This window comes from Microcaecilia unicolor, chromosome 2 (genome assembly GCF_901765095.1).
Source record: "Microcaecilia unicolor chromosome 2, aMicUni1.1, whole genome shotgun sequence".
Taxonomy (NCBI): domain Eukaryota; kingdom Metazoa; phylum Chordata; class Amphibia; order Gymnophiona; family Siphonopidae; genus Microcaecilia; species Microcaecilia unicolor.
The window spans coordinates 623,120,749-623,146,657 of NC_044032.1; the positions used below are offsets into that span (position 1 = coordinate 623,120,749).

The 25,909-nt window shown below is 45.4% G+C and overlaps 1 protein-coding gene across 1 annotated transcript in view; it reads left to right on the top strand.

Moving 5' to 3' along the window:
- The window catches only part of OTUD4 (OTU deubiquitinase 4), a 246,343-nt gene that overhangs the window by 61,509 nt on the left and 158,925 nt on the right, over window positions 1-25,909 (top strand). Inside the window, 2 exon segments of the mRNA XM_030191676.1 lie at window positions 12,187-12,268; window positions 21,182-21,338. Coding sequence (XP_030047536.1) covers window positions 12,187-12,268; window positions 21,182-21,338 — 239 coding nt within the window.

The window sequence follows — 25,909 nt, forward strand, 5'->3', positions numbered from 1 at the left end:
GCAAGATTGGTTATGCTCAACAAGATGGACTCAACCCTTCAGAAATCCTCAGGTGAGGTAACTGCTTTGTATTTTAAATTTGAAGATTTGGTCAAGACAGCTGAGACAGTGAAAGAAGATCTCTCCACTCGGGTCAAACACATTCAAAAATGAAGTGAACAGGTTCAAGATTTTAAGTTTACTGTGGTTAAAGATAAACTGGCTCTCCATAAAAAGACTGAGCAGACAGAGAATAGGTGTTGAATCTTCGCCTCTTGAATTTCCCTAAAGTCCCTGGGACTCTGCCTATGGATTATTAGAAGATATTTGGTTGAAATTTGAAGATACCACAGAATTCTATTTCCCTTTTAATAAGATTTTTTATTTGCCTAAGAGTCCAAGGAAGAAAGAAGGAGATTGTGGAGGCGGAGAAAATATAAATATTCATGTGAATAATAGATCTGCTATTTTGGAGCAATCGATAGAAAACGCTACGGAGAGAGCCATGCTTTTAGTCTCCTTTGTGTTTGAACAAGATTCGTTCCTTGTCTTCCATCCCCTCTGTGTCCCATGTGTATGTGTGTGTGAGAGAGAGAGCGGTGCTAGCAGTCCCTGTGATAGTGGCAGGTCAGTTGCTCCTTATAGCCAGTTAAGAGTAAGAGTGTGTGTGTATGTGCTGTTTTTTTTCCTTCCCTCATATGCCCTCCGTGTCCGTTGTTTGTGTGGAGAGCAGAGATCTATATGGTCCTTTTAGCATTGCTGTTGACGTCGCATAGCAACTGTTGCTGCTGGTTTTCATTGTTCCGCGATGTGTCTTATGTCATGTTCCGTCGCTTAGTAACGGGTTCGCGCTGCGATTGGTTGAGTGTCATTGGTCCGCCCTCGACGTCATGACGTTTTATGTGGGGGTTGAGGCCAACACTCATGGGCGAATTCCTGGTTTCACCACCATGCATTTAGAACGTTGGGACTTGTGGAGGCTTCAGAACGTTGGAGGTGCGTTATATATAGAGAGATTTGAAGTTGCTTACAATAAATCCAGCCATGTTTCCCAATTAATGGTGGTCTAAGAAAGCTGACTTTATTTCTTAATACGATCTTTCCTTTATTTGCTTATTGTATTCTGTGTTTCTGTTTGACAAGTGAATGGCTTGTAAAGTTTGTAAAATTATCATAAATAATTAAAAAAAAAAGAGCTTTCTGAAGCGTGAGTCGTGCTCCACTGCGCATGCGCGATTCCTTCCCGCCCGCAGCGAGAATGTGATCCTCTCAGTTTCGTTTTATCCGCATGAAGGGTAACTGCGTTTTTCGGTCTCTCTTCACACGCCCGGTATTAGAGCTTTTTTGAATGCCTTTGGCCTTTCTTTTCTCTCTTAGTTCAGATTTGTTTCTTTAAAAAAAACAAACCTAAAACCTATTTTATTAGTACTTTTTAAAGTTTCCTTTATTTTTGATGTGGGCTGCTTTTAGGCCTTGATTCCATTCGGGTACTCCCTTTTTTTTTTTGTGCCTTCACCTCTTTTTCTGGCACCATCGAGTTGTTTGATTTGCCTGGTGAGGTCTCCCCATCCATGTCCACGAAGACTCCCAGTAGCTTCAAGCGTTCTACCCGGTGCAACCGGACCATCTCGGGAAAGGACACCCATTCTTTGTGTCTGCAGTGTCTTGGGCCCGACCATAGCCCTGCTGTGTTCTCTGTCTTAGTATGAAGAAGAGGCTCGGTGTGAAAAGATTTTTGGAGCCAGGTCCGGTTCCTTGACGTCTGCATCGATGTCAGAGGCATCGACATTGACGTCGAGTGTCACATATCTGGAGCATGGATAAGCATGGCTGCTTTGAGTCCTCAGGACACTGGGAGCAGTGAGGCATCGAGTGGGTCTCCACCTGTCTTGACGCCTCCCGCTGCGCAGGACCCCCCAGGGCCGTCCATCGTCGGACCTGACCTCGAGGCAGTGTGAGGATTTTGACGTCGTCCTCGGCACCGAGGAGCTTGGGTGACGTGCTTCACATGAAGGCCAAGAATCACCGTCATTGGTCACACTCAATACACGGTGCTGGGACCTCCAGGTCACCGAGGTAGTCGGCACCCATGAAGTGTCGGCGCCGGGAGGACCACTCTCCCTCCATACAGGAGGTGCCAATGCGCTTGTCTCCAAGCAGCCGAGATTCTGCTCCTGTATTGGCCCCAGCTGTTCTGCAACTTGTGCCTCAGCGAACACCCCAGCTTTTCTTGATGTCAGCCCTCGATGTGCGCATCCGGACCTTGCTCATTGAGCTGCTGGATGGCCTTAAGCAGAGCTGTGCTTTAGTATTGGGTGTGCTTGTGTCTGCCATACCTCCCGCTGTGGCCCTGTTGGCCCTCAGCCTGCGGTGTGGCCTCCAACACTGGTGCTGCTCGACTGCAACCCAGGCCAGTAGCCCCTCGACATTGGTGGAGAAAGCTTCACCAGAGTCAAGGCGGGAGCCAGTCTCTTGACTTTGCTGTCGAGGACAGGGTTCCTTGGCATCGAGGTAGACTCAGTCTTAGACATCCCATAAGGAGTTCTTTTTGGAAAGCAGGTTGAGGAGATCGCAGACCAAATCAAGAAGCACACTGGTACTCTCTCTTCTCTCTCCCACCGCTGCCTTCTGCATTCACCTCCTCATCTAGGAGGTTTTTTGGCAAGTCAAGGAGTGCTCCCTACTACTACTTTAGGCGTAGGTACATGCCTTCAGTTCATCAGCCTGCTCAGGCTCAGCTCCACCACACTCGTTTTCGTTAATAGCATGCGCTTAAGGCCCCTGCAGCTCCCCAGTCAAGGAAGGGACAAGTTTTTGACTGGCTCCAGCAGAGCATAGCTGCAGTAAAAGTGTCCGTTCTGGAAGACTTGCCAGTCGGGGGGAGACTGAAATTTTTTCACCAGAGGTGGCCTCTCATAACCTCTGACCGGTGGGTTTTTCAAATAGTTTGTCTCGGATACATCCTCAGTTGGCATTCCAAACCCCCAAATTGCCCACCGAAAGTTCATTCATTCAGCTCTCAACACAGTCAAGTATATGCAGAGGAACTCCGCCCTTTTGAAGGCCCATGCGGTCAAACCCGTTCCACCAGGGGAAGAAGGGCAAGGATTCTATTCCAGGTATTTCCTTGTGCAGAAAAAGACAGGAGGGATGCGTCCCATCCTAGACCAGAGGGCCCTGAACAAAACTTCTAGTTCGAGAAAAGTTCAGGATGGGTTCCCTGGGCACCCTTCTCATGATTCAGGAAAATGATTGGCTATGCTCTCTGAGAACAAACTTCTAGTTTGAGAAAAGTTCAGGATGGGTTCCCTGGGCACCCTTCTCATGATTCAGGAAAATGATTGGCTATGCTCTCTGGACTTAAAGGACACATATACTCATATCTCGATACTTCCTGCCCACCGGAAGTATTTTCTATTTCGGCTGGGAACACATTACTTTAAGTACTGCATGTTGCCTTTTGGCCTCTTGTCAGCTCCCAAGGTTTTCACCAAGTGTTTAACGGTAGTTGCAGCATCGCTGCACAGACTGGGAGTCCATGTGTTCCCATATCTTGATGATTGGCTGGTGAAAAGCACCTCAGAGGACAGTGTTCGAGAGTCCATGTGGATAACTTTGGGTGTTGGAACTACTAGGGTTTGTTTTACATAGTAACATAGTAACATAGTAGATGATGGCAGAAAAAGACCTGCACGGTCCATCCAGTCTGCCCAACAAGATAACTCATATTTGCTGCTTTTTGTGTATACCCTACTTTGATTTGTACCTGTGCTCTTCAGGGCACAGACTGTATAAGTCTGCCCCGCACTATCCCCGCCTCCCAACCACCAGCCCCACCTCCCAACCACCGGCTCTGGCACAGGCACAGACCGTATAAGTCTGCCCAGCACTATCCTCACCTCCCCACCACCAGCCCTGCCTCCCAACCACCGGCTCTGGCACAGACCGTACAAGTCTGTCCAGCACTATCCCCGCCTCCCAACCACCAGTCCCGCTTCCCACCACCGGCTCTGGTACAGACCGTATAAGTTTGCTCAGCCCTATCCCCGCCTCCCAACTACCAGCCCCGCCTCCCGATCTTGACTAAGCTCCTGAGGATCCATTCCTTCGGCAAAGGATTCCTTTATGCTTATCCCACGCATGTTTGAATTCCGTTACCGTTTTCATTTCCACCACCTCCTGCGGGAGGGCATTCCAAGCATCCACTACTCCGTGAAAAAATACTTCCTGACATTTTTCTTGAGTCTGCTCCCCTTCAATCTCATTTCATGTCCTCTCGTTCTACCACCTTCCCATCTCCGGAAAAGGTTCGTTTGCGGATTAATACCTTTCAGATATTTGAACGTCTGTATCATATCACCCCTGTTTCTCCTTTCCTCCAGAGTATACATGTTTAGTTCAGCAAGTCTCTCCTCATACGTCTTGTAACGCAAATCCCATACCATTCTCGTAGCTTTTCTTTGCACCGCTTCAATTCTTTTTACATCCTTAACAAGATACGGCCTCCAAAACTGAACACAATACTCCAGGTGGGGCCTCACCAACGACTTATACAAGGGCATCAACACCCCCTTTCTTCTGCTGGTCACACCTCTCTTTATACAGCCTAACAACCTTCTAGATACGGCCACCGCCTTGTCACACTGTTTCGTCGCCTTCAAATCCTCAGATACTATCACCCCAAGATCCCTCTCTCCGTCCGTACCTATCAGACTCTCCCCGCCTAACACATACGTCTCCCGTGGATTTCTACTTCCTAAGTGCATCACTTTGCATTTCTTCGCATTGAATTTTAATTGCCAAACCTTAGACCATTCTTCTAGCTTCCGTAGGTCCTTTTTCATGTTTTCCACTCCCTCCGGGGTGTCCACTCTGTTACAGATCTTAGTATCATCCGCAAATAGGCAAACTTTACCTTCTAACCCTTTGGCAATGTCACTCACAAATATATTGAACAGAATCGGCCCCAGCACCGATCCTTGAGGCACTCCACTACTTACCTTTCGCTCCTCCGAGCGAATTCCATTCACCACCACCCTCTGGCGTCTGTCCGTCAACCAGTTCCTAATCCAGTTCACCACTTTGGGTCCTATCTTCAGCCCATCCAGTTTATTTAAGAGCCTCCTGTGGGGAACCGTGTCAAAAGCTTTGCTGAAATCTAAGTAGATTACGTCCATAGCTCGTCCCTGATTCAATTCTCCTGTCACCCAATCAAAGAACTCAATGAGGTTCGTTTGGCACGATTTCCCTTTGGTAAATCCATGTTGTCTCGGATCTTGCAATTTATTGGCTTCCAGGAAATTCACTATCCTTTCCTTCAGCATCGCTTCCATTACTTTTCCAATAACTGAAGTGAGGCTTACCGTCCTGTAGTTTCCAGCTTCTTCCCTATCACCACTTTTGTGAAGAGGGACCACATCCGCCGATCTCCAATCCCTCGGAACTTCTCCCGTCTCCAAGGATTTATTAAACAAATCTTTAAGAGGACCCGCCAGAACCTCTCTGAGCTCCCTCAATATCCTAGGGTGGATCCCATCCGGTCCCATGGCTTTGTCCACCTTTGGCTTTTCAAGTTGTTCATACACACTCTCTTCCGTGAACGGTGCTCTATCCACTTCAATCTCATTTGTACTTTTTGCAGTCCATCGCGGCCCTTCTCCAGGATTTTCTTCTGTGAAAACAGAACAGAAGTATCTATTTAGCAAATTTGCGTTTTCTTCATCATTATCCACATAGCGGTTCGCAGTATCTTTTAGTCTCACAATTCCCTTTTTAGTCATTCTCCTTTCACTAATATACCTGAAGAAAATTTTGCCACCCCTCCTTACATTTCTAGCCATTTGTTCTTCCGTTTGCGCTTTCGCCAGACGTATCTCTCTCTTGGCTTCTTTCAGTTTCATCTGGTATTCCTCCTCGTGTCCCTTTTCATGAGTTTTTTTGTATTTCTGGAATGCCAACTCTTTAGCCTTTATTTTCTCAGCCACTTGCTTGGAGAACCATATCGGTTTCCTTTTTCTCTTGCTTTTATTTACTTTCCTTACATAAAGGTTCGTGGCCCTATTTATAGCTTCTTTCAGTCTGGACCACTGTCCTTCCACTTCTTGTATTTCCTCCCATCCCATCAGCTCCTTCCTCAGGTATTCCCCCATTTTAAACTACCCCAAGTTCCATCTCCACCCTGTCCAACAATTGGAGTTCATAGGAGCCCTGCTCAACACGCAGAAGGTTTGAGCCTACTTCCCAGAAGCCATAGCAGACAACTTTGTTTTGCTGACGTCCAAGATTCCTGCTTCTCGGCAAGTCACATCTCAGCAGATGTTGAGATTGCTGGGCTACATGGCTTCCACAGTGTATGTTACACCTATGACACATCTTCGTATGAGATCAGCTCAGTGGATCCTGGCTTCTCAGTGGTATCAAGCCATGGGGAGTATGAAGGATGTCATCCAAGTGTCCCAAGAGCTCGTTCGCTGTCTTCAGTGTTGGACAATTTGATCCAATTTGACTCTGGGACTTTCATTCCAAATTCCTCAGCCACAAAAAGTTCTGATAGCGGACACATCTCTTCTGGTATGGGGATCTGATGTAGATGGGCTTCACACTCAAGGAACCTGGTCCCCCCCCAGGAAACAAATCTTCAGATCAATCTCCTGGACCTTTGAATGGTCTGGAATGCTCTAAAGGCTTTCAGAGATCGGCTAGCCCATCAAATTATTCTTGTTCAAACGTACAATCAGGTTGCAATGTATTACATCAACAAGCAGGGGGGCACCGGATCACACCCTGTCAGGAGGCTACTACTACTAATACTTAGCATTTCTATAGCGCTACAAAGCGTACGCAGTGCTGCACAAACATAGAAGAAACAGTCCCTGCTCAAAGAGCTTACAATCTAATCTGTTCGGATGTGGCATTGGGCTTGCTAGCACGGCATGTTCCTTTGAGCCACTTATCTGGCAGGCGCAAACAACACCTGGCTGACATGCTGAGCAGGATAATGGAACCGCACGAGTGGTCTCTACACATTGGCATAGCCTGCAAAATTTTTCAATTGTGGGGCACCACCTCAATAGATCTTTTTGCCACTCAGATCAACCACAAGGTCCCTCAGTTCTGTTCCAGGCTTCAGGCCCACAGCAGACTAATGTGAGATGCCTGTCTCCTCAATTGGGGGACAGGTCTCCTGTATGCTTATCCTCCAATACCTCTAGTAGGAAGAACTTTGTTGAAACTCAAGCAAGACTGCAGAACCATGATTCTGGTCGCGCTGAACTGGCCACGGCAGGTTTGGTTCCCTCTGGAATTATTCTCTGAAGAACCGTGGAGATTGGAATGTTTTCTGACCCTCATCACTCAGAACGAGGAGTCGCTTCTGCATCCCAACCTACAATCTCTGGCTCTCACAGCTTGGATGTTGAGAGCTTAGAATTTGCTTCCTTGGGTCTTTCTGGGGGGGGGGGGGGGGGAACTCCTGGGTCTTGCTGGCTTCCAGGAAAGATTCCATTAAGAGGTGTTACTCTTGTAAATGGAGGCGGTGTGCTGTCCATTGTGAGAGTAAGGCCCTAGATCCTCTTACTTGTCCTACATAGACCCTGCTTGAGTACCTTCTACAGTTGTCTGAGTCTGGTCTGAACTCCAACTCTGTAAGGGTTCACCTTAGTGCAATTAGTGTTATCATCAATGTGTAGAAGGTAAGCCCATCTCTGGACAGCCTTTTATTGTTCGCTTCATGAGAGGTTTGCTTTTGTCAAAGCCCCCTGTCAAATCTTCACCAGTGTCATGGGATCTCAACATCGTTCTCACCCAGCTGAGAAAAGCTGCTTTTTGAGCCACTGAATTCCTGCCATCTGAAGTACTTGACATGGAATGTCGTTTTCTTGGTGGCTGTAACTTCAGTTCGTAGGGTCATTGAGCTTCAGGCCTTAGCAGTGGATGCACCTTATACTAAGTTTCATCGCAACAGAGTAGTCCTCCGCACGCACCCTAAGTTCCTGCCAAAGGTGGTGGTGGACTTCTATCTGAAACAGTTGATTTCTTGCCGACATCTTTCCATGACCTCATTCCCATCCTGGTGAAAGCAGCTTGCACACCTTGGACAACAATAGAGCATTGGCCTACTACATGGAGTGGACAAGGACCCACAGATAGTGCGCCCATCTTTTTGTTTCTTTTAATCCCACAGGATGGGGGTTGCCGTCAGGAAACACACCATCTCAATTTGGCTTGCAGATTGGATTTCCTTCACTTATGTCCAGGCTGGGCTGGCCTTGGACGGTCATGTCACAGCTCACAGTGTCAAAGCCATGTCAGCGTTCGTAGACCACTTGAGATCAGCCTCCATTGAAGAAATTTGCAAGGCTGCGACATGGTCTTCATTCCAAACATTCACATCTTGAGCAGGATACCCGACGCGACAGTCGGTTTGGGCAGTTAGTGTAGTGTTGCAGAATCTGTTCGGGTTCTAGAATCCAACTCCAACCTCCTAAGCCCATTTTATTCTGTTCTAGGCTGCACCCTCATTCAGATTGTATATAGTTTCAGGTTAATCTGTGTTATGTCCTCACCACCATGAGACCCAATTAACCAATGTTTGTTGTTTTTGGTGAGCATGAATGCTAGGGATTCTCCACATGTGAGAATATGCAAGCCTGCTTGTCCTTGGAGAAAGCGAAGATACTTGCCCTATAGCACTTATTATCTGAGGACAGAAGGCTTCATATTCTCAGAATCCTGTCCATCTCCCCTTGGAGTTGTCTCCTTCATTATTTCATTTTTATTCTTTTTGTTTTAAAATTAAACTGAGAGGACCGTGTTCTTGCGGTGGTCAGGAATGCACTCATTCATGAGCAATGGAGCGTGGCTCGTGCTTCACAAAACTCTTTTTACTTTGGCATAAATGCCGGACCGGGTGACGTGGATCGGCGTCTACCAACGTACGAGAATATGAAGCCTGCTGTCCTCGGAGAATACCTGCTAGAGGTAAGTATCTTCACTTTTTCCTCCAGATATTTTCCATTAGCCAATGACTGCTCTCCTTGCCAGCCCCTTGAAAGGGGGTAAATAACATGCCTTTGAGATAATAGGGTTTGCTGTCTCTGGTATCTCCAATATATTAATTATATTGGCAGGGGGAATAATTCTCATTTATGGAAAATTTATAAGGTGAAGGTTCCTCCACCAAACTGTGTTCTCTGATGATGGTTTTATTCTGCATTGATACGTTCCCTATAACTAAGGAGACCACAATATTTAGATTTTGTTCCAATAATTCGCTTTAAGATTCTCTCAATTGAAATTTTTGAAACTTTTATTCTTATGCCTTCAGCCCTATCAGGCTTATATTATGACCTCCTAAGTTAATAACTTTACATTTCTGTGTCTCAGCACCGCTCTGTTTAGAGGAAAGGTTTACCTCATGTACCTCGGCAGTTTCTGTTATTGAGACACCATGGCACAGGCAACTGCTTCTTCCACTGCAATCATGGACTGCTGTTTGTCCTGCACTCTTGATTCCCTGAATCACCGTAACAGACAAAGGGAGACCAACAACCTCCCCTGCATAGTCTTCTACAGTCTTATCAAATCCAACTGTATGCTAGTACCTGTAATTGCAGAAGGTGCTCCCTTAGGATAGTTTCTTCCAGCTACAAAGAAGGTTTTTGCAAGAAAGGGCTTAAAGAAACTTCCTTCTCAGGGAATGGTGGGAGCAGCTACAACTAAACACCTAGGAGGGCCATTTTGCTCTTTATTTTCTGTCATTTACTGTGTGCTATATGGAGATGCCCTCTGGTTCCGTGGGAACAAGAACCTGCTATGAGCTGGGAAAAGCTTGGTTGAAGAAAACCAAGTATGTAGTTGGCTGTAAGGAATGCCAATTATGGCATGAGCCATTGGGCTTTTGTGACTCAATACTGCATGATGCCCAATCAGGATTCCGGTCAAACCACAGCACAGAAACAGTACTAATTACCCTAATGACCAAATTTAAGCAAATGATTGCAACCGGTTCCAACATACTCCTCTTACAATTTGACATGTCAAGTGCCTTTGATATGGTTGATCACGGAATCCTACTACACATACTTGATTATTTTGGCATCGGAGGCAATGTCCTAAACTGGTTCAAGGGGTTCCTAACCCAGCGCTCATATCAGGTCACATCAAACTCAACTGCATCTGCTGCATGGACACCTGAATGTGGAGTACCGCAGGGATTCCCCCTCTCACCAACCATTTTCAACCTAATGATGATTCCCTTGGCAAAACTTCTATCGAATCATAACCTTAACCCATACATATATGCCGATGATGTAACAATATATATTCCATTCAAACAAGACATTAATGAAATCTCCAACGAAATCAACCAAAGTCTACACATCATGAACACCTGGGCAGATGCATTCCGATTGAAACTGAATGCAGAAAAAACTCAATGCCTCCCAATACAACACGAATAAATTCACCGCTATTAACACACCTAAACTAAATCTACCAATCTCAGAAACTTTAAAAATCCTTGGAGTCACTATTGACCGCCACCTAACACTTGAGACTCATGCGAACAACACAACCAAAAAGATGTTCTACTCCATGTGGAAACTGAAAAGACTAAGACCATTCTTCCCAAGATCTGTCTTCCGCAGCCTAGTGCAATCACTCGTACTCAGCCACCTGGACTACTGCAATTCACTATACGCAGGCTGCAAAGAGCAAATACTGAGGAAACTTCAGACTGCCCAGAACACAGCAGCCAGACTCATCTTCGGAAAGCCAAAATACGAAAGTGCAAAACCCTTACGTGAGAAACTACACTGGCTCCCACTCAAGGAACGCATCACCTTTAAAGTATGCACCTTGGTTCACAAAATCATTCACGGTGAAGCCCCTGCATACATGTCTGACTTAATAGACCTACCACCCAGAAACGCTAAAAGATCATCCCAAACTTTCCTCAATCTCCACTTCCCGAAGTGCAAAGGTATAAAATACAAAGTACTGCATGCATCAACCTTCCCTTATATGAGCACGCACTACTGGAATACACTACCACGCAACCTGAAAATGACCTACGAACTAACCGACTTCCGCAAACTACTGAAGACTCATCTCTTCGAAAAAATCTATTGCAAGGATCAGAACACATGAATTCCATACACACTAATAGAAATGCATCAATACACTCTCTTCTGAATTCTCTTCCCCGTACTTTCGCCACACCTAAAACTCTACCCTCAGATAAAATTGCTATACCCTAATGCTCTCTTGCTATTGTTCTATCGCCCTATCATTTCCCCATCGATACACTGCATTGTTCTATCCACAAATGATATTTTGTCCATTGATACACTGTTCTACTTCCAAAATTACATTCTATCGCCCTATCATTTCCCCATTGATACATTCCACTGTTCTATTTTCCCAAATGATATTTTGATTTTCACTTTGCCTTCACATAACTCCTCACTATGTAACCATAACAGTACTGTAACAAATTGTATTTCCATCATTAACAATGTATTGTAAGCCACACTGAGCCCGCAAAGAGGTGGGAAAATGTGGGATACAAATGCAATAAAATAAATAAATAAATTTGTTGCACAAGCTAACAGTAACTCATTGCAGAATGGATCAGTCCCTCAGCCAGTAGAATATCCAACTGCAGATGTAATAGTTTAGGCCATTGATGGGCTTCTTTAGATCACTTTGCATATGTAACAAGTTGTACGTGTTCTTTATTTAATCCTGACATTTTAAAGTGGAATAAAATCTTTAGAATCTTTGGTTTGTTTTTGATGTTCCATGAAAAAAGTATTTGGCAATGTTTAACAAATGCTGTAGATAAGGAGTGGGCAACCACTGTCCTTGAGGGCCACAACTCAGTTGAGTTTTCAAGATTTCCTCAATGAATATGCATGGGATTGCATATAATGGTATATGCAAATAGATCTCATGCATTCTTATTGTGGAAACTCGACTGGGTTGTGGCCCTCGAGGATCATGGTTGCCCACCCTTGCTATATTTCTAGAATTTTCATTAAGTAATGTTAATAGCCTATCCATAGTTTTCTGCAGGTTGCAATACTTAATGTGCAAAATCATGCTCATATTCCTGTTAGTTTTGGGTACATTTAGGATTTCCATAATTCCTTTAGATTTGGTTTTAATAAACTGGAAATCACCTCTACTGTTTTATTCTTTGCGCAGGTATTGCTGTGTTTTTCAAATGGAAATCACTATGATATTGTCTACCCGATGGCGTATGAAGAGAGTGCTGCTTTTTGCCAGTGTGAGTACCAGTTGGTTAATGGGTACAATTCTGTTCAGTCTAGCCATCTAACTAAGGGAATGAGCTGGCTTTGTCAATGGGTTTGAAAATTGCCCTTTCCTTGTCATCAAGCAGATGCAGCCGTTACAGATGGGTTGTGTCCATCAACCAGCAGAGGGAGATAGAGAGCACACTTTTTTCAGTGCCTCATACCAGCTTGCTCCACTGCCTCTCTTCAGTATTCTCTATCTCCCCTAGCAGAGTGGCTGCAGCTTCTTCGAGCTCCATCTAAAATCTGCCTGGAGGTTGCTCCTGTGCTTTTGCCAGTTGTTAGCAGGGGTGTTGGAGGCTATAGCAGCTTCACTTTAAAGGCACATAGGTTCGCCCTTTCCCTGCCTTACCCATACCTCCGTGGATGTGGACACATTGCTTAGCTTTCCCTGTCCTTCCCCACCAACAGTGGATGCAGGCACATAGGTTCGCCCTTTCCCTGCCTTTCCCACTCACCTGAGCCTCCGGAGTTCTATTTACCTCTGCTTTCCTCACAGCGTTAAAAAAAAAAAAAAAGGAACGGAGGTTTTTCCTTGCCTTTTTCTGTGGGACCGGAGCTGTGATACTCGGTCCAGTGAGTTAAGAGTGTTTTCTGACTCCTCCGGGGTGGGCCCGTGATCGGGGCGATTTGGCGCGAACCGCCATTTTGAATTTTACAGCCATTTTCGGCGATGGCTGCGGAGACAGTAAAGCGCTGTTCCAAGTGTGGCAAGCGCAGATCAGCAGCGGGGCTCTGTAAATCGTGCTGTATAGACGTTAGAGCCGGCCCGAGCATGGCGAGCGACGATTCTTCGCGCTCTGAGCTGGCAGCGGGCACCATTTTGAATTTACCACATGGCGCGACCTCCGCTGAGACGGAGAGTCCTGAGCTCGGGGGGAGTCCTCGGAGTGAGGCTGATATGAGAGCTACTAGCCCCGGCAGAGATCCGGGTGCCCAGGGTGAGTTTTTCTCCCCTGATTTTGTCTTATTAATGCATAAAGCATACATGCATAAAAGAGCTCTCCCACAAAGCCCTGCAGGGGCCTCTTCTAATGCCCCCCCCCCCCCCGGTGGATTCTAGCCTGGGTATGCCCTCTGAGGCGTTATTCCCTGATAATTGGCAGAATATGAAGCGCTGAAGGGCTCTTTCCCCTTCAGAGAGTGCTGCACCTCCATTTTCCCCCCCGTGGTCGGGCTGCGAGGATTCGGAGGACTCTGGCAGGCCTTCATGGTCTGAGGAGCCAGAGTCTGGTGCAGAAGTGACTCAGGATCTGGACGATCCCTCCCCGGTGAGGATTTTCCAGCGTGATGAGCTGCCAGCGCTTATTTCTGATGCCCTACAGGCTCTCTCTATTGAGGACCCTGCCAGTGGCACAGCCTCCTCTGTGAATCCTAGGATGGCTAGTACCAAAAAGCCTGCTCGAGCCTTTCCTTTGCATGACTCCATCCAAGAGCTTATTTCGGCTCAATGGGCTGACCCCGAGGGACCTTTGAAAGTTTCCAGGGCTATGGGGTAATTATACCCTCTGAGTGAGGAGCATATGGCTCGCTTTGCTATGCCTAAAGTGGATGCCCTAGTCACAGCTGTGACAAAGAGAACTACCCTCTCTGTTGAAGGAGGTGTTGCCCTGAAGGATATTCAAGACCGTAGACTGGAATCAGCACTTAAATGGTCATTTGAAATTGCAGGTCTCACTATTCGGGCGTCTGCATGCAGTTGTTATGCTGCTAGAGCCTGCCTGGCTTGGTTGCAACAGGCAGTGGAACAGCCCGGTGATGGAGCAGAGCCCTTTACAGATGTGGCTCCGCGGATGGAGTCGGCCTTGTCCTTTCTTGCTGACGCCCTTTATGATATTGTCAGTGCTTCGGCTAAACACATGGTAGTAGCAGTGGCGGCTCGCCGTCTTCTTTGGCTACGGCATTGGGCGGCTGACATGGCCTCTAAGCAAAGGTTGGTGAAGTTGCCCTTTCAAGGCCTTCTCCTGTTTGGTGAGGAGTTGGAGAAAATTGTGAAGGGCCTGGGTGAGGCTAAACCCCAGCGCTTGCCCGAAGATAGGCCTCGGCCTTCCTCTAAGGGTGCGGCGGTCCACTCCTGTTGCAGACCTCGCTTCCGTGGAGCTCGAAGGTACCGCCCGGGGCGTTCTGCTGGGTTCACTTCTCATGCCCGTTTTCAGCAGAGGAACTCCTTTCGCTCGGACAAACGTTCCACAGCCACTGGCTCAAGGCCTGGAGTTCAGGGGCGACCCTCTCAATGATGGTGCGCTGGCCCTCTCCTCGAGTCCTGTCATCGGAGGACGTCTTTCCCTCTTTGCCAAGGAGTGGGCCAACATTTCCTCAGCTCAGTGGGTCTTGGACCTGATCAGAGATGGTTTCAGAATAGAATTCGACGCCCCTGTAAGAGACGTGTTGGTGGAGTCCCGATGCGGTTCTGCCGCCAAACGGGCGGCGGTAGAGGAGACTTTACAAGGTCTGATTCAGATAGGGGCCGTGTTCCCCGGTACCTCACGCCGAACACAGCTGCAGCCGCTACTCCATCTACTTTGTGGTGCCGCGAAAAGGAGGGTCGTTTCGCCCTATTCTGGGCTTAAAAGAATTAAACAAGTCCCTGAGAGTACGGCATTTTCACATGGAAACCCTGCGCTCCGTCATTGCGGTGGTATAGCCAGGAGAGTTTCTCACGTCTCTGGACCTAAAAGAAGCCTACTTGCACATACCAATTTGGCCCCCGCATCAGAAGTTTCTGAGGTTTGCGGTGATGGGAAAGCATTTCCAGTTCCGGGCCTTGCCTTTTGGCCTCGCCACAGCTCCCCGCACCTTTTCGAAGGTTATGGTGGTAGTAGCTGCCTTTCTAAGGCGAGAGGGTATTCGGGTTCACCCGTACCTGGACGACTGGCTCATTCGAGCAAACTCTGCTGCAGAGAGTCAGCATGTAACAGCCAGAGTGGTCTCAGTACTTCAATCTCTGGGCTGGGTCGTCAATTTGGCCAAAAGTCACCTGACCCCCTTGCAGAGTCTAGAATATTTGGGGGCCAGGTTCAACACAGCCTCGGGCTATGTGTACCTACCCGAGTAAAGGCGGTGCAAGCTTCAGAATCAGGTCCGTCTGCTCCTGAGGATGCCCCGCCCGCGAGCTTGGGACATTGTCCAGCTGCTTGGATCGATGACGGCCACCATGGAACTGGTGCCATGGGCGAGAGCGCACCTGAGACCTCTACAGTATGCTCTACTCCAAAGATGGTCTCCAGTATCTCAGGATTATCAATGCAGACTCTCTTGGCTCCCTGCGGCCCGACTCAGTATGGAGTGGTGGCTCTCAGACAGCATGCTGCGGCGAGGAATGCCGCTGGCGCTCCCCGATTGGTGCCTAGTGGTGACAGATGCCAGCCTGAAGGGCTGGGACGCACATTGCAAGGGGAAGCATGCCCAGAGTCTATGGACACCCGAGGAGTCGGTGGTCCATCAACCGCCTAGAGTTGAAAGCGGTGTTTCAGGCGTTTCTGCCTTTTCAAGTGACCCTGGAAGGATTGGCTGTCAGAGTGATGTCGGACAATACGACAGCAGTGGCTTACATAAGTCGACAAGGCGGCACTCAGTGCAGAGCTCTAGCCGCGCAGGCCGAAAAAATTTGCCACTGGGCCGAGCTGCATCTACAGTTTCTGTCAGCAGCTCACATTGCAGGTCAGAGCAACGTGCAAGCCGATTATCTAAGCAGGCATCAGATCGATCCAGCGGAGTGGGAACTTGCAGACGAAGTATTCCTGCAGATATGTGCCAAGTGGGGCAAGCCCGTGATGGATCTAATGGTGACAAGCATCAATGCCAAAGTCCCGTGCTTTTTCAGCAGACGGAGAGATCGTCGCTTGGCGGGGTTGGATGCCTTGACTCAACCCTGGCCTCCGGGCCTACTGTATGTGCTCCCTCCGTGGCCCTTGGTAGGGCGAGTGCTCCTGCGGATTCGGCTGCATCCAGGAGAAGTGGTTCTCGTCGCCCCGGATTGGCCCAGGAGGCCTTGGTATGCGGACCTCCGACAGATGCTCGTAGAGGATCCCCTTCAGTTACCTCTGGTTCCCAACCTGTTGTCACAGGGTCCGGTGACCAAGGAGGACGCCGGCCGATTTGGTCTTATGGCCTGGCGATTGAGAGGGTGCAATTGAGAGACAAAGGCTATTTCAATAAAGTAATTACCACTCTCCTGTAAGCCCGCAAGCGTTCCACTTCCGTGGCTTATGCCAGGATTTGGCGCCAGTTTGAAGTCTGGTGTGCTTCCAAAGAGATCACACCCCTGCGGGCTCCTGTCTCGCCGATTCTGGACTTTTTGCAGGATGGTGTACAAAAAGGCTTGGCCTATAATTCCCTGCGGGTGCAAGTGGCAGCGTTGGTCTCCCTGCATGGCAAGGTTGAAGGCGTGTCTTTAGCTTCTCATCCAGATGTGGCACGGTTTCTTAGAGGGGTGCTTTGGCTCCGTCCTCCCGTGCGTGCACCTTGTCCAGCTTGGAACCTGGGGCTAGTGCTGAAAGCCCTTCAGGGTGCTCCCTTTGAACTGCTTCGGTGTGCTTCAGAGACAGGTTTGAGACTGAATGCCATCTTTTTAGTGGTCATTACTTCGGCGAGATGGGTGTCGGAGCTCCAGGTGCTGTGCTGTAGAGACCTATTTCTGCAATTCTCAGAGTCCAGGGTCACAGTTCGGACCGTGCCTTCCTTCTTGCCTAAGGTGGTTTCAGCGTTTCACCTGAACCAACCTATTTTCTTGCCCTCCTTTGTCGAGGAGTTTCCAGAATCTTTTGGGCAATTGCACCTGTTGGACGTGCGCAGGACTCTGCTGCAGTATCTGCGAGTTACTAACTCTTTCAGGATCTCTGATCAACTGTTTGTTTTGCTATCAGGTCCTCGCAGAGGGTGTCCAGCGTCTAAAGCCACTATTGCCCGTTGGCTCAAAGAATCTATCTTTTCAGCTTATTTGCTTGCCGGCCGGCCTCCGCCTGATGCCTTTAAGGCACATTCCACTAGAGGAATTTCCTCTTCTTGGGCTGAAACTGGAGCACTCTCTCTTCAAGAGATTTGTAGTGCAGCAACATGGGCTTCTAAGCTCTTTTGTCCGACATTACAGGCTGGATGTGGCTGCCAGGAGGGGCGCACATTTTGGAGCGCAAGTGCTGGCGCGTGGTGTGGCTTGTTCCCACCCTATCTAGTGATTGCTTTGATACATCCCATCTGTAATGGCTGCATCTGCTTGATGACAAGGAAGGGAAAATTAGGTTCTTACCGTGATAATTTTCTTTCCTTTAGTCATAGCAGATGCAGCCATGATCCCTCCCTGTCTGATTGCTATCTGCTGTAAATCTATTTCAGGTTCTGTTCATGTTTCCTGGAGATTCCGTCCTTGGGACAAAGTCGGAAAACAGTCTTCAGGATTCTTGTTTAATTAAAGGAGGATGACTTAATTCCCTCCAGTTTCATGTTTTGGAGGATGAGTTTATTCCCTCCGGGAGGATGAGTTTATTCCCTCCAGTTGTGTCTCAGTGGAGGATGAGTTTATGCCCTCCGGGAGGTTGTTTCATTCCCTCCATTCTGAGTTAATGCCCTTTGTTGTAGGGCCATCGTTTGCTGTCAAGAAAGCTCATGTTATTCCCATTGCGGTTTGCCATACTGCTTTGGAAGCTTCAAATACTGAAGAGAGGCAGTGGAGCAAGCTGGTATGAGGCACTGAAAAAAGTGTGCTCTCTATCTCCCTCTGCTGGTTGATGGACACAACCCATCTGTAATGGCTGCATCTGCTATGACTAAAGGAAAGAAAATTATCACGGTAAGAACCTAATTTTCCCATGCAGAATAGCTTAATTAACTGCTAGTAACTGCCACTGGTTAGGGTAGTAACTTGGATCTCATTGGATCAGTCCAGATTAGAGAGATTATCAGTTTTGCTTAGCTGTCACTCGTGTTTATCTATTGTTATATAGACTTGGAGGGAAACCCTCTCATAGAGAGTGATCGTGTTGAGGCCGGAGGAAGGGGGTGGCTCTAAGCCCTTTATTTTGACCATGTGTCCTGCAGCACTGGGGAGATTTGAAGTGATGTCAGCTGGTGGTAATGGCGATGTTTTGGCCCATGGTTAGTGGCAATGAGAGTTTTTTCAGTGGTGGTAAGTATCTGACAGTCTCAACAGGAGGTAGATGTTGGAGGAGATTGGCAAGTTTTTGATATCAAGGGGGAGCCTGGCAGCCCACATGGCTAGATGGTGGTGTCAGGTCCTGGTTGCTGAGCTTCAGATTTGAAGTGAGAGGAGCACACTGGCAAGAGTGAGAGAAGTGCAGTGGTTATTAAAGAGGACATGTTGGGCTGGCTGAAGGAGATATTGCAGCAACAAAAGAGGATATAAAGTCACCAGTAATAGAGCTTAGGAAAGAGCTGACAGAGTTGGGGAAAAAGAGTGGAAGACTTGGAAATCCAGGACCAGCAGAAGGATGACTTATCTTAGGCAGACCAGTGATGAGTGGAATGCTTGGAGCAAATAGTAAAGGAGCTGTTGAATAGAACCGAAGACCCAGATGTTAAGAATTATCAGGAAAGGAATAGAAAATATAGTACATTATAATGCCTTTCTTTTTCCATGATGCGACCTTACCTCGAGTATTGTGTGCAATTCTGGTTGCTGCATTTCAAAAAAGATACAGTGGAATTAGAAATGGTATAAAGACAGGTGACCAAATGATAAATGGGATGGAACTCCTCTCATATGAGGAAAGGTTTAATTGGTTAGGGCTGTTCAGTATGAAAAAGAGATGGTTTTGGGGAGGATATGATAGAGGTTTCCAAAATCCTGCGTGGAGTATAACAGGTGAACGTGAATCTGTAGAGTCGTTTAATTTGAAGTCTTCCCTCATGAAGTTTAAAAGCCTGTTGTAGCTATTGTTTAGCTCATTGCAGAGTAATATTGTATGGTATTGTGTAGTGACCGTAGATACTAAACTGTTGTAATGCATAAACTCTCAAGACCTTTTAGTTCTCCTGTTCAGGGAACATCAAATGTCTTGAAAGCTCATGCATTATAGCATTTTTTTTGTTGACCCAATAAAGGCATCACATCCTAGAAAGGTTCTCATTTTCTCTTGAACTGATATAGAAAGTAGAGCTTTATGCTATAGTATAATGAAGAATATAATATATCACACCATTTGATTTTTTTCTTTCATTTACAGTGCAGCTGGATCCTGTGTAGTATGGTGCCTTTGAGTCTGCTGCTGTACCATATCTTGCTGAGCAGTAGAGGCAAACCCTTTTTGTCTGTTTGACTTCCGTATCTATGTACTTACTGTAAAGTTTAATAATCATTTATTGAGAGTTGTAAATATGATACATGCTCTTCATAAGGTTTGGAGCGTGGTTAGCCAAGATATTGGTTCTCTAGAGAGCAGTCTGCAGCATGGCATTCAGCAATGGAGAATGCCCTTCTAGAGTGGGTATATATCTTCCCAGCTTCCTAGAGTTATTTTCCTTTTACTCCATTTTCTTCTGACTGTAATCATGGCTGGATAGCCAGTTGATGATTTTTCTTGCTCAAGAGTTTTGTACTGGGTTTTACCATTCAGTGCAGCTCATTTGACATTTCAACATAAAATTATCACAGTAGACTAGTCTGGCACTCAGAGCCAGAGTTTAAAGGTCAAGAAACATTCCAGGCTGCTGTATGCCTACAGGCTCTGATTGAGAGAGTGCCAAGTGGTCCAACACATCTAGCATGCAGGTCAACTGTGATGTTAACATTTCAGTCTCAGATGGATTTTAAATGTCCAGTGTGCCAGCCGCATCAGCCTTGGGTTTACTGCTTCCTGGCTCCTAAAAAGCTGGCAGACATGCAGTGTATTAGAAAGGGATGTCAGATGCAGTTCAGGCACAGTACAGCAACTGTTTCCTTTTCCTTTTTCCTTTTGTGTTGTTTTCTTTGAACTGTGTAGATGAAGCAGATCTGCACAGTAGTCAATACATTAAAATAAAATGGCATTTCAGTGAGCATCTGCTGCAGCTAGATGTAACATACGAAGTTGGTTGGCCGCTGAGTCCTATGTGTTGCGATCTGTTAAGCCAGAGATCTGTGTAATCTGTGGATGCCAAGGACCTTGTGGCATTGTCAATGCTGATATTGTCTACATGGAAAACATAAAACTGTCTACATGATAATCCACAAGAACAAAAAAAAAAACCGATGTATATATTGTTTTTTTTTTATTATTTTTTTTATATTATAACACCAAAATGTATTAAAAAAAAAAAAAAAAGCAAGGGTATAAGGAAGAATACAGAACTCTGCTCCAAATGCTTTGAGTTGATGAGCTAAACGATGAGCTCTGTGCTTTTTTAATTGAGAGGTGACAGAGGGCGCTTTAATTGATATTCCATCATTATAGACTCTCCAGTCAACATGTGAGAGGATGACGTTGATTGCTGTTTGAGGATTTATTTCTGTTGGTAGAGCATAAAGACCATACTAATTTTCTGGACTTTTTGATGGTTAGGATTTCTTTTTTTTTTTTCTCCCCCTTTTGAGGGTTGGAGGAAGAAAAGTTAGGTTAGCACATGAGTGTGGAGCTCTGTACCCTTTCATCAGCCCTGAATGTACTGGCTCCTTTATTTCTCTTTATAATGCTGCTGTTGTATATTAGTGCGAAAGATGCAACACTCGGATTATTGGAGCTCCTTCTAGAAGATAAGGTTTTGTATGCAAAGCTGTTGGAAGTACTGGGAGTAATTTAAACATTTTTTGTGTAACTTTTAGGTTGTACAGTCTGGGAGTTAAGTGACACCTCTTTTCTATTTTTTTTAAATTATATTAGACTGTGAAGGAAAAGAGCACAGAGCTACATTCTTTGTGATCAATAGGCCTGACCATTCGTTTTCTTTATTTTTAGCTGTTCTTTATGAGCTGTTGTATGAAAAGGTATTTCATGTGGATGTCAGGAAGCTTCGATTAGAACAAAACACCTGTGGTGTGGCAGCGGAAGACCATGATGGAAGTGTTGGTTTCAGTGACGAGTCAGATTCAGACACTGAGGGAGACACCTGCAGGTAAGGCAAATGCAGATGTTTTGGTTCACAGCCTCTAGAGGTAAAATTACTTGTTGGGAATGAACGAGATGAAAGTTTCATGTACTGCATGACATTAAACACTTGGAAATGACTGTATGCCCCGTATGATGGTCCTCTCCAATTGTTCCTAGAAACGTGTTGATTGTTGCAATTAAATGTTTTCTGAGTTGTCTTGCTAGGGCACTGAGGAATCCATCACCTTGTGGATAGTTTTTATTTTGCCAGAATAATTTAAGTAAAGCTACTAGGCTACTTTTCCTGTGGGCCAATAATCAGTATTAGCCCATAAGAAAGTATCTGCCCAGATTTGTGCCTGCTTTTTGTGTGGATGCTTTTTCAAGGACCAAATATGTTCTTACTTTTGATTGTTTAAATGATCTTCCTTCTTTGAACTATTCTCAACTAAGGAATGCCTCCAAACCCTACAAGAAAAAGAAAATGTGTTGTTGTTATTGCACGTACTTTATTTGTGTATAGAGTGGTCAGTAATCAAAAAACCCATTACCAGGGACAAAGTAATTCTCTTTATTTTTGAAAGGAGCTGATTATTTTCTAAACTGGTTCTTGGTGCTGTGTGTGAGGACTTTCTTTGTTAAACTTGAGTGTGAGAGATTCAGCAAAGTTTGGAAGCTGTGAAGGGTTGAGGCTTTCCATAGGATCCACTAACATAATATGTGGTGGTAGAAGACCATCCAGTCTGCTCCTGATTCTGTTTATCACTTAAATATCTCCCAGCTGCTAGCTACAGAGTGTGACCATGTAAAGATATTTCTATTGTATACCCAGGACAGACTTTTGTTTTACCTGTATCATTTTGGTAAGAGGGATATACAAGATGCCCATCTAATTTTCTAATTGGTTTAGCCAGGAGGATGGGGCCCAGTCAGAGAAAGTTAAAGCCTCAGAGTGGGAACAGAACAGGGAGGCCCTGAGTAAGAGTTCCTCCAAAGGTGTTCCAAGTTGGGGTCACAGTGTCTAAAGATGGATGCCAGGGAAGGCAGCAGCCACCTTCCATCTTTGCCTCCACGAGCTTTTTAAAGGTGAATTGATTTGCACTTTTTTGACCACTTACAACCAGTTATGACCCATGAACTGCATAGCTAAACCAAGCTCAAACTTAAAAAAATGCCTGGAGAACTGCATTTTCTGTATTATTGCTGAGAGCTGTGAATACAAGGTCATGTTGATCAGCAAGGAGTGCTCTTCCCCTCCCTGACAGGTTGACTGACTCAGACAGGGACACTAAGAATGTATTTACTGTTTGAAAAGTGAAGATGTTTCTGAGGTGGCTAGACAAAATAGAGATAAGACCTGGTCTTGGAAGATTCCTTTAGCAAAGTGAAGACTGCAATCTTCTGTGAAAGAAACCTTGGACTTCTGTTTTCATAAAACATTAGATATGTGTTCTGTATCCAGAACATTCAGATAGTAGTTTCCAGTTTATGTAACAATAAAGTAAGTCAGAAAGTAGCTGAAATAAGACAGAAAATAGCTGAAATTGCAAGGTTGTATGAGACGTCGTTGACCTGCCACCCAGGAACGCTAAAAGATCAGCACGCACATTCCTGAATCTTCACTTCCCCAGCTGCAAAGGACTAAAATACAGATTAACACATGCGTCCAGCTTTTCCTGCATGAGCACACAGCTGTGGAATGCTTTGCCATTTGACGTGAAAACAATGTGCGACCTAATCAACTTTCGGAAATCACTGAAGACTTATCTCTTCAACAAGGCGTACCACAATGATCCATCATAGGAACTGTATCACATCACCGTTTACCTGATATTCCTAATGTGATCTCTCTATACCTGATTGCTTAATTCTATTATGTCATCCATGTTCTTTATGTAATACCAATTGTATCTTTTACTCTGGAATGGCGATTGCCATGACGGAACATTGTAAGCCACATTGAGCCTGCAAATAGGTGGGAAAATGTGGGATACAAATGCAACAAACAAACAAACAAATAAATAAATAAATATATAAGTGGCTGCTGTGTGATATTTAGACAGAGGCAGAGATGATCAACTGAGTGACTCTTTACCACAGTGGTCTCTCTTCCTCTCATAACAAATTTATTACTGACATTGCATTGTTGTTACCTAATTTGGTAAGTAATAAAGACTTTCCCCTTCAAAGTAACATAGTCTCTGTCTTCTCTGTTTCCTCTGTTCACTGTATCTTGGGGTGGGTGTAAGGAGGTAGAAACCTTATTTGCCCCACAGGTCCAAATGGTATATTTCCTATGGTAAGTAGAAATATATCAGAGAAGGAATTCCCATATATTATAGCCCTTCCTGAGAGTAGGTAGTTATCAGAGGGGACCATGGACTCCACTATAAACAAAGGGTAACGGGAGACTGCCAAGGTAGGGCAATTTCCGTTGGCCTTGTGAAGTTCTAATCCTTTAGATTGGTTGATTCTGAAGACAAGGACTAGTTTGTTTAATTGTGAAGGCAAAACTAGTGCTGACCTGAGATGTGGGGCCCTATCAGGAACAAGAGCTGCAGGAAGACTACTTGAACTTGAAAAGACTTTGTGGTTACTTTTATCCAGACTGTGAAGTGAACAAGCTTTACACACTTGTAAATACAAGTGTTTATTTCATTTGACTATTTCTTGAGGCTGTTTGCCTGGCTGCCACCCTCGCTACCCCAGTCTGCTTGGTACGTAGTCTGCCAAACAGACCCAGCTTGCAAGCAACTGCATTTCCTTTAGGACATCTCGTTATTATAGAACATGGTTCTGGCCATACAGATCCATCTGGTGGTTGATTCTACCATTGCAGCCTGTCTGATAACCCACCCATTTGACTGACTGTGTTACAGCTAGAGGTTCTAATTTTTTATATTTAACCACTTTCCACATAGTCTGACAATCCAAATACCCACTGCCAAACCAAATAAATATGGCACCACAATGTTCAAACACCTATTATTTCTACTTACATGATCCTTAGTTCCTAGATGTTTAACCCTTGCCTTCTTATATTCTGCTTATGTCGCCTTTTCTCTGAAAAAAAAAAAAGTATTTTTCCCAAGGACAAACGAAATAACCAACGAGGTCAACCAGAGCCTCCAAATCATGCACTCCTGGGCGGATTCATTCCAGTTAAAACTTAACGCAGAAAAAACTCAATGTCTAGTTCTCACTTTCCAATATAATACAAACAACTACCCCACCATAACCACACCATACTGCACACTTCCCATTTCAGAAAACCTGAAAATTATTGTAGTCACTATTGATCGAAACCTCACACTTGATACCCACGTGAAGAATACAACGAAAAAAATGTTCTACTCGATGTGGAAACTCAAAAGAATAAAACCCTTTTTTCCCAAGAACCATTCCGACACCCTAGAACAGTCACTAGTGATAAGTCATTTGGACTACTGCAGACGCCCTGTACGCAGGTTGTAAAGAACAGACCATTAAAAAACTCCAAACAGCCCAGAACACCCTCATTTTTGGAAAAAAAAACTAAATATGAAAGGTGCGAAGCCCCTAAGAGAGAAACTGCACTGGCACCCACTCAGGAACGAATTGAGTTCAAGATCTGCACAACCATACACAAAAATCAGTCATGTGGATGCCCCACTCTACATGTTAAACTTAGTGGACCTACCGCCCAGAAACGCCAAAAGATCAGCCCACAAATTCCTCCATTTGGAACTTCCCCAGCTGTAAAGGATTAAATACAAACAGGCATACACAGCTATCTTTGCGTACAAGAGCACACAGATAGGGAACGCACTACCCTTGCCCTAAAACCATGGACAACTTAACCAGCTTTCGCAAATCTTTGAAGACACATCTCTTCAACAAGGCCTACAAAAGACATCCTTAACGAAACAATCACTCCTTATACCACCCCAAGTGCCTCAAAAAACACTTCTCACATCGACCTTACCTAACACCTTTCCATCTAAATCCTCATCTACCTTCAGCTTATTATCGACTGTATTTAAGATCATGTAATGACTATATCATTATAACACTCTGTAAGCCACATTGAGCCTGCAAAAAGTGGGATAATGTGGGGTACAAATGCAATAAATAAATAAAATAAATTGTAAGCACTCACAAATGGTGCTGTCATCCGGTGGAGCCTGTTTCTGGGAAGAAGCTTTGAACATGAATCTAGTTTCTAGAAGCTTTGTGACAACTCACCATGCATGTGAGTTGTCATCATACAGGTCCCCCTTCAGTTCTATTATTTTCGCTGAGGTCGGAAAGATGTCCTTCCTTCCTTCCCCTTCATGCTTTTTACATGTGTATTTATTTTGTTGTTCGTTGGACCTCCGTCTAGTTTTAGAGCTCTTAGGGTTTTTTGGCAGGTTTTCTAAGTTTTCTTTTCTGCATTCCCTGCAATCACTCCTTTTTGTGTTAGTCGACTGGCTCATTTATTGATTTAAAATGGAGCTTCTGGAGTTCAGTGCAGGTATTTTTTGTGATGTGGTCCAGAAGAAAGCCTCCAGTGGTTAAAAAAAATGAGGGCTCTGCAGCAAAATCCAAATTCAGTGTTGATTTGTACTTGTAATG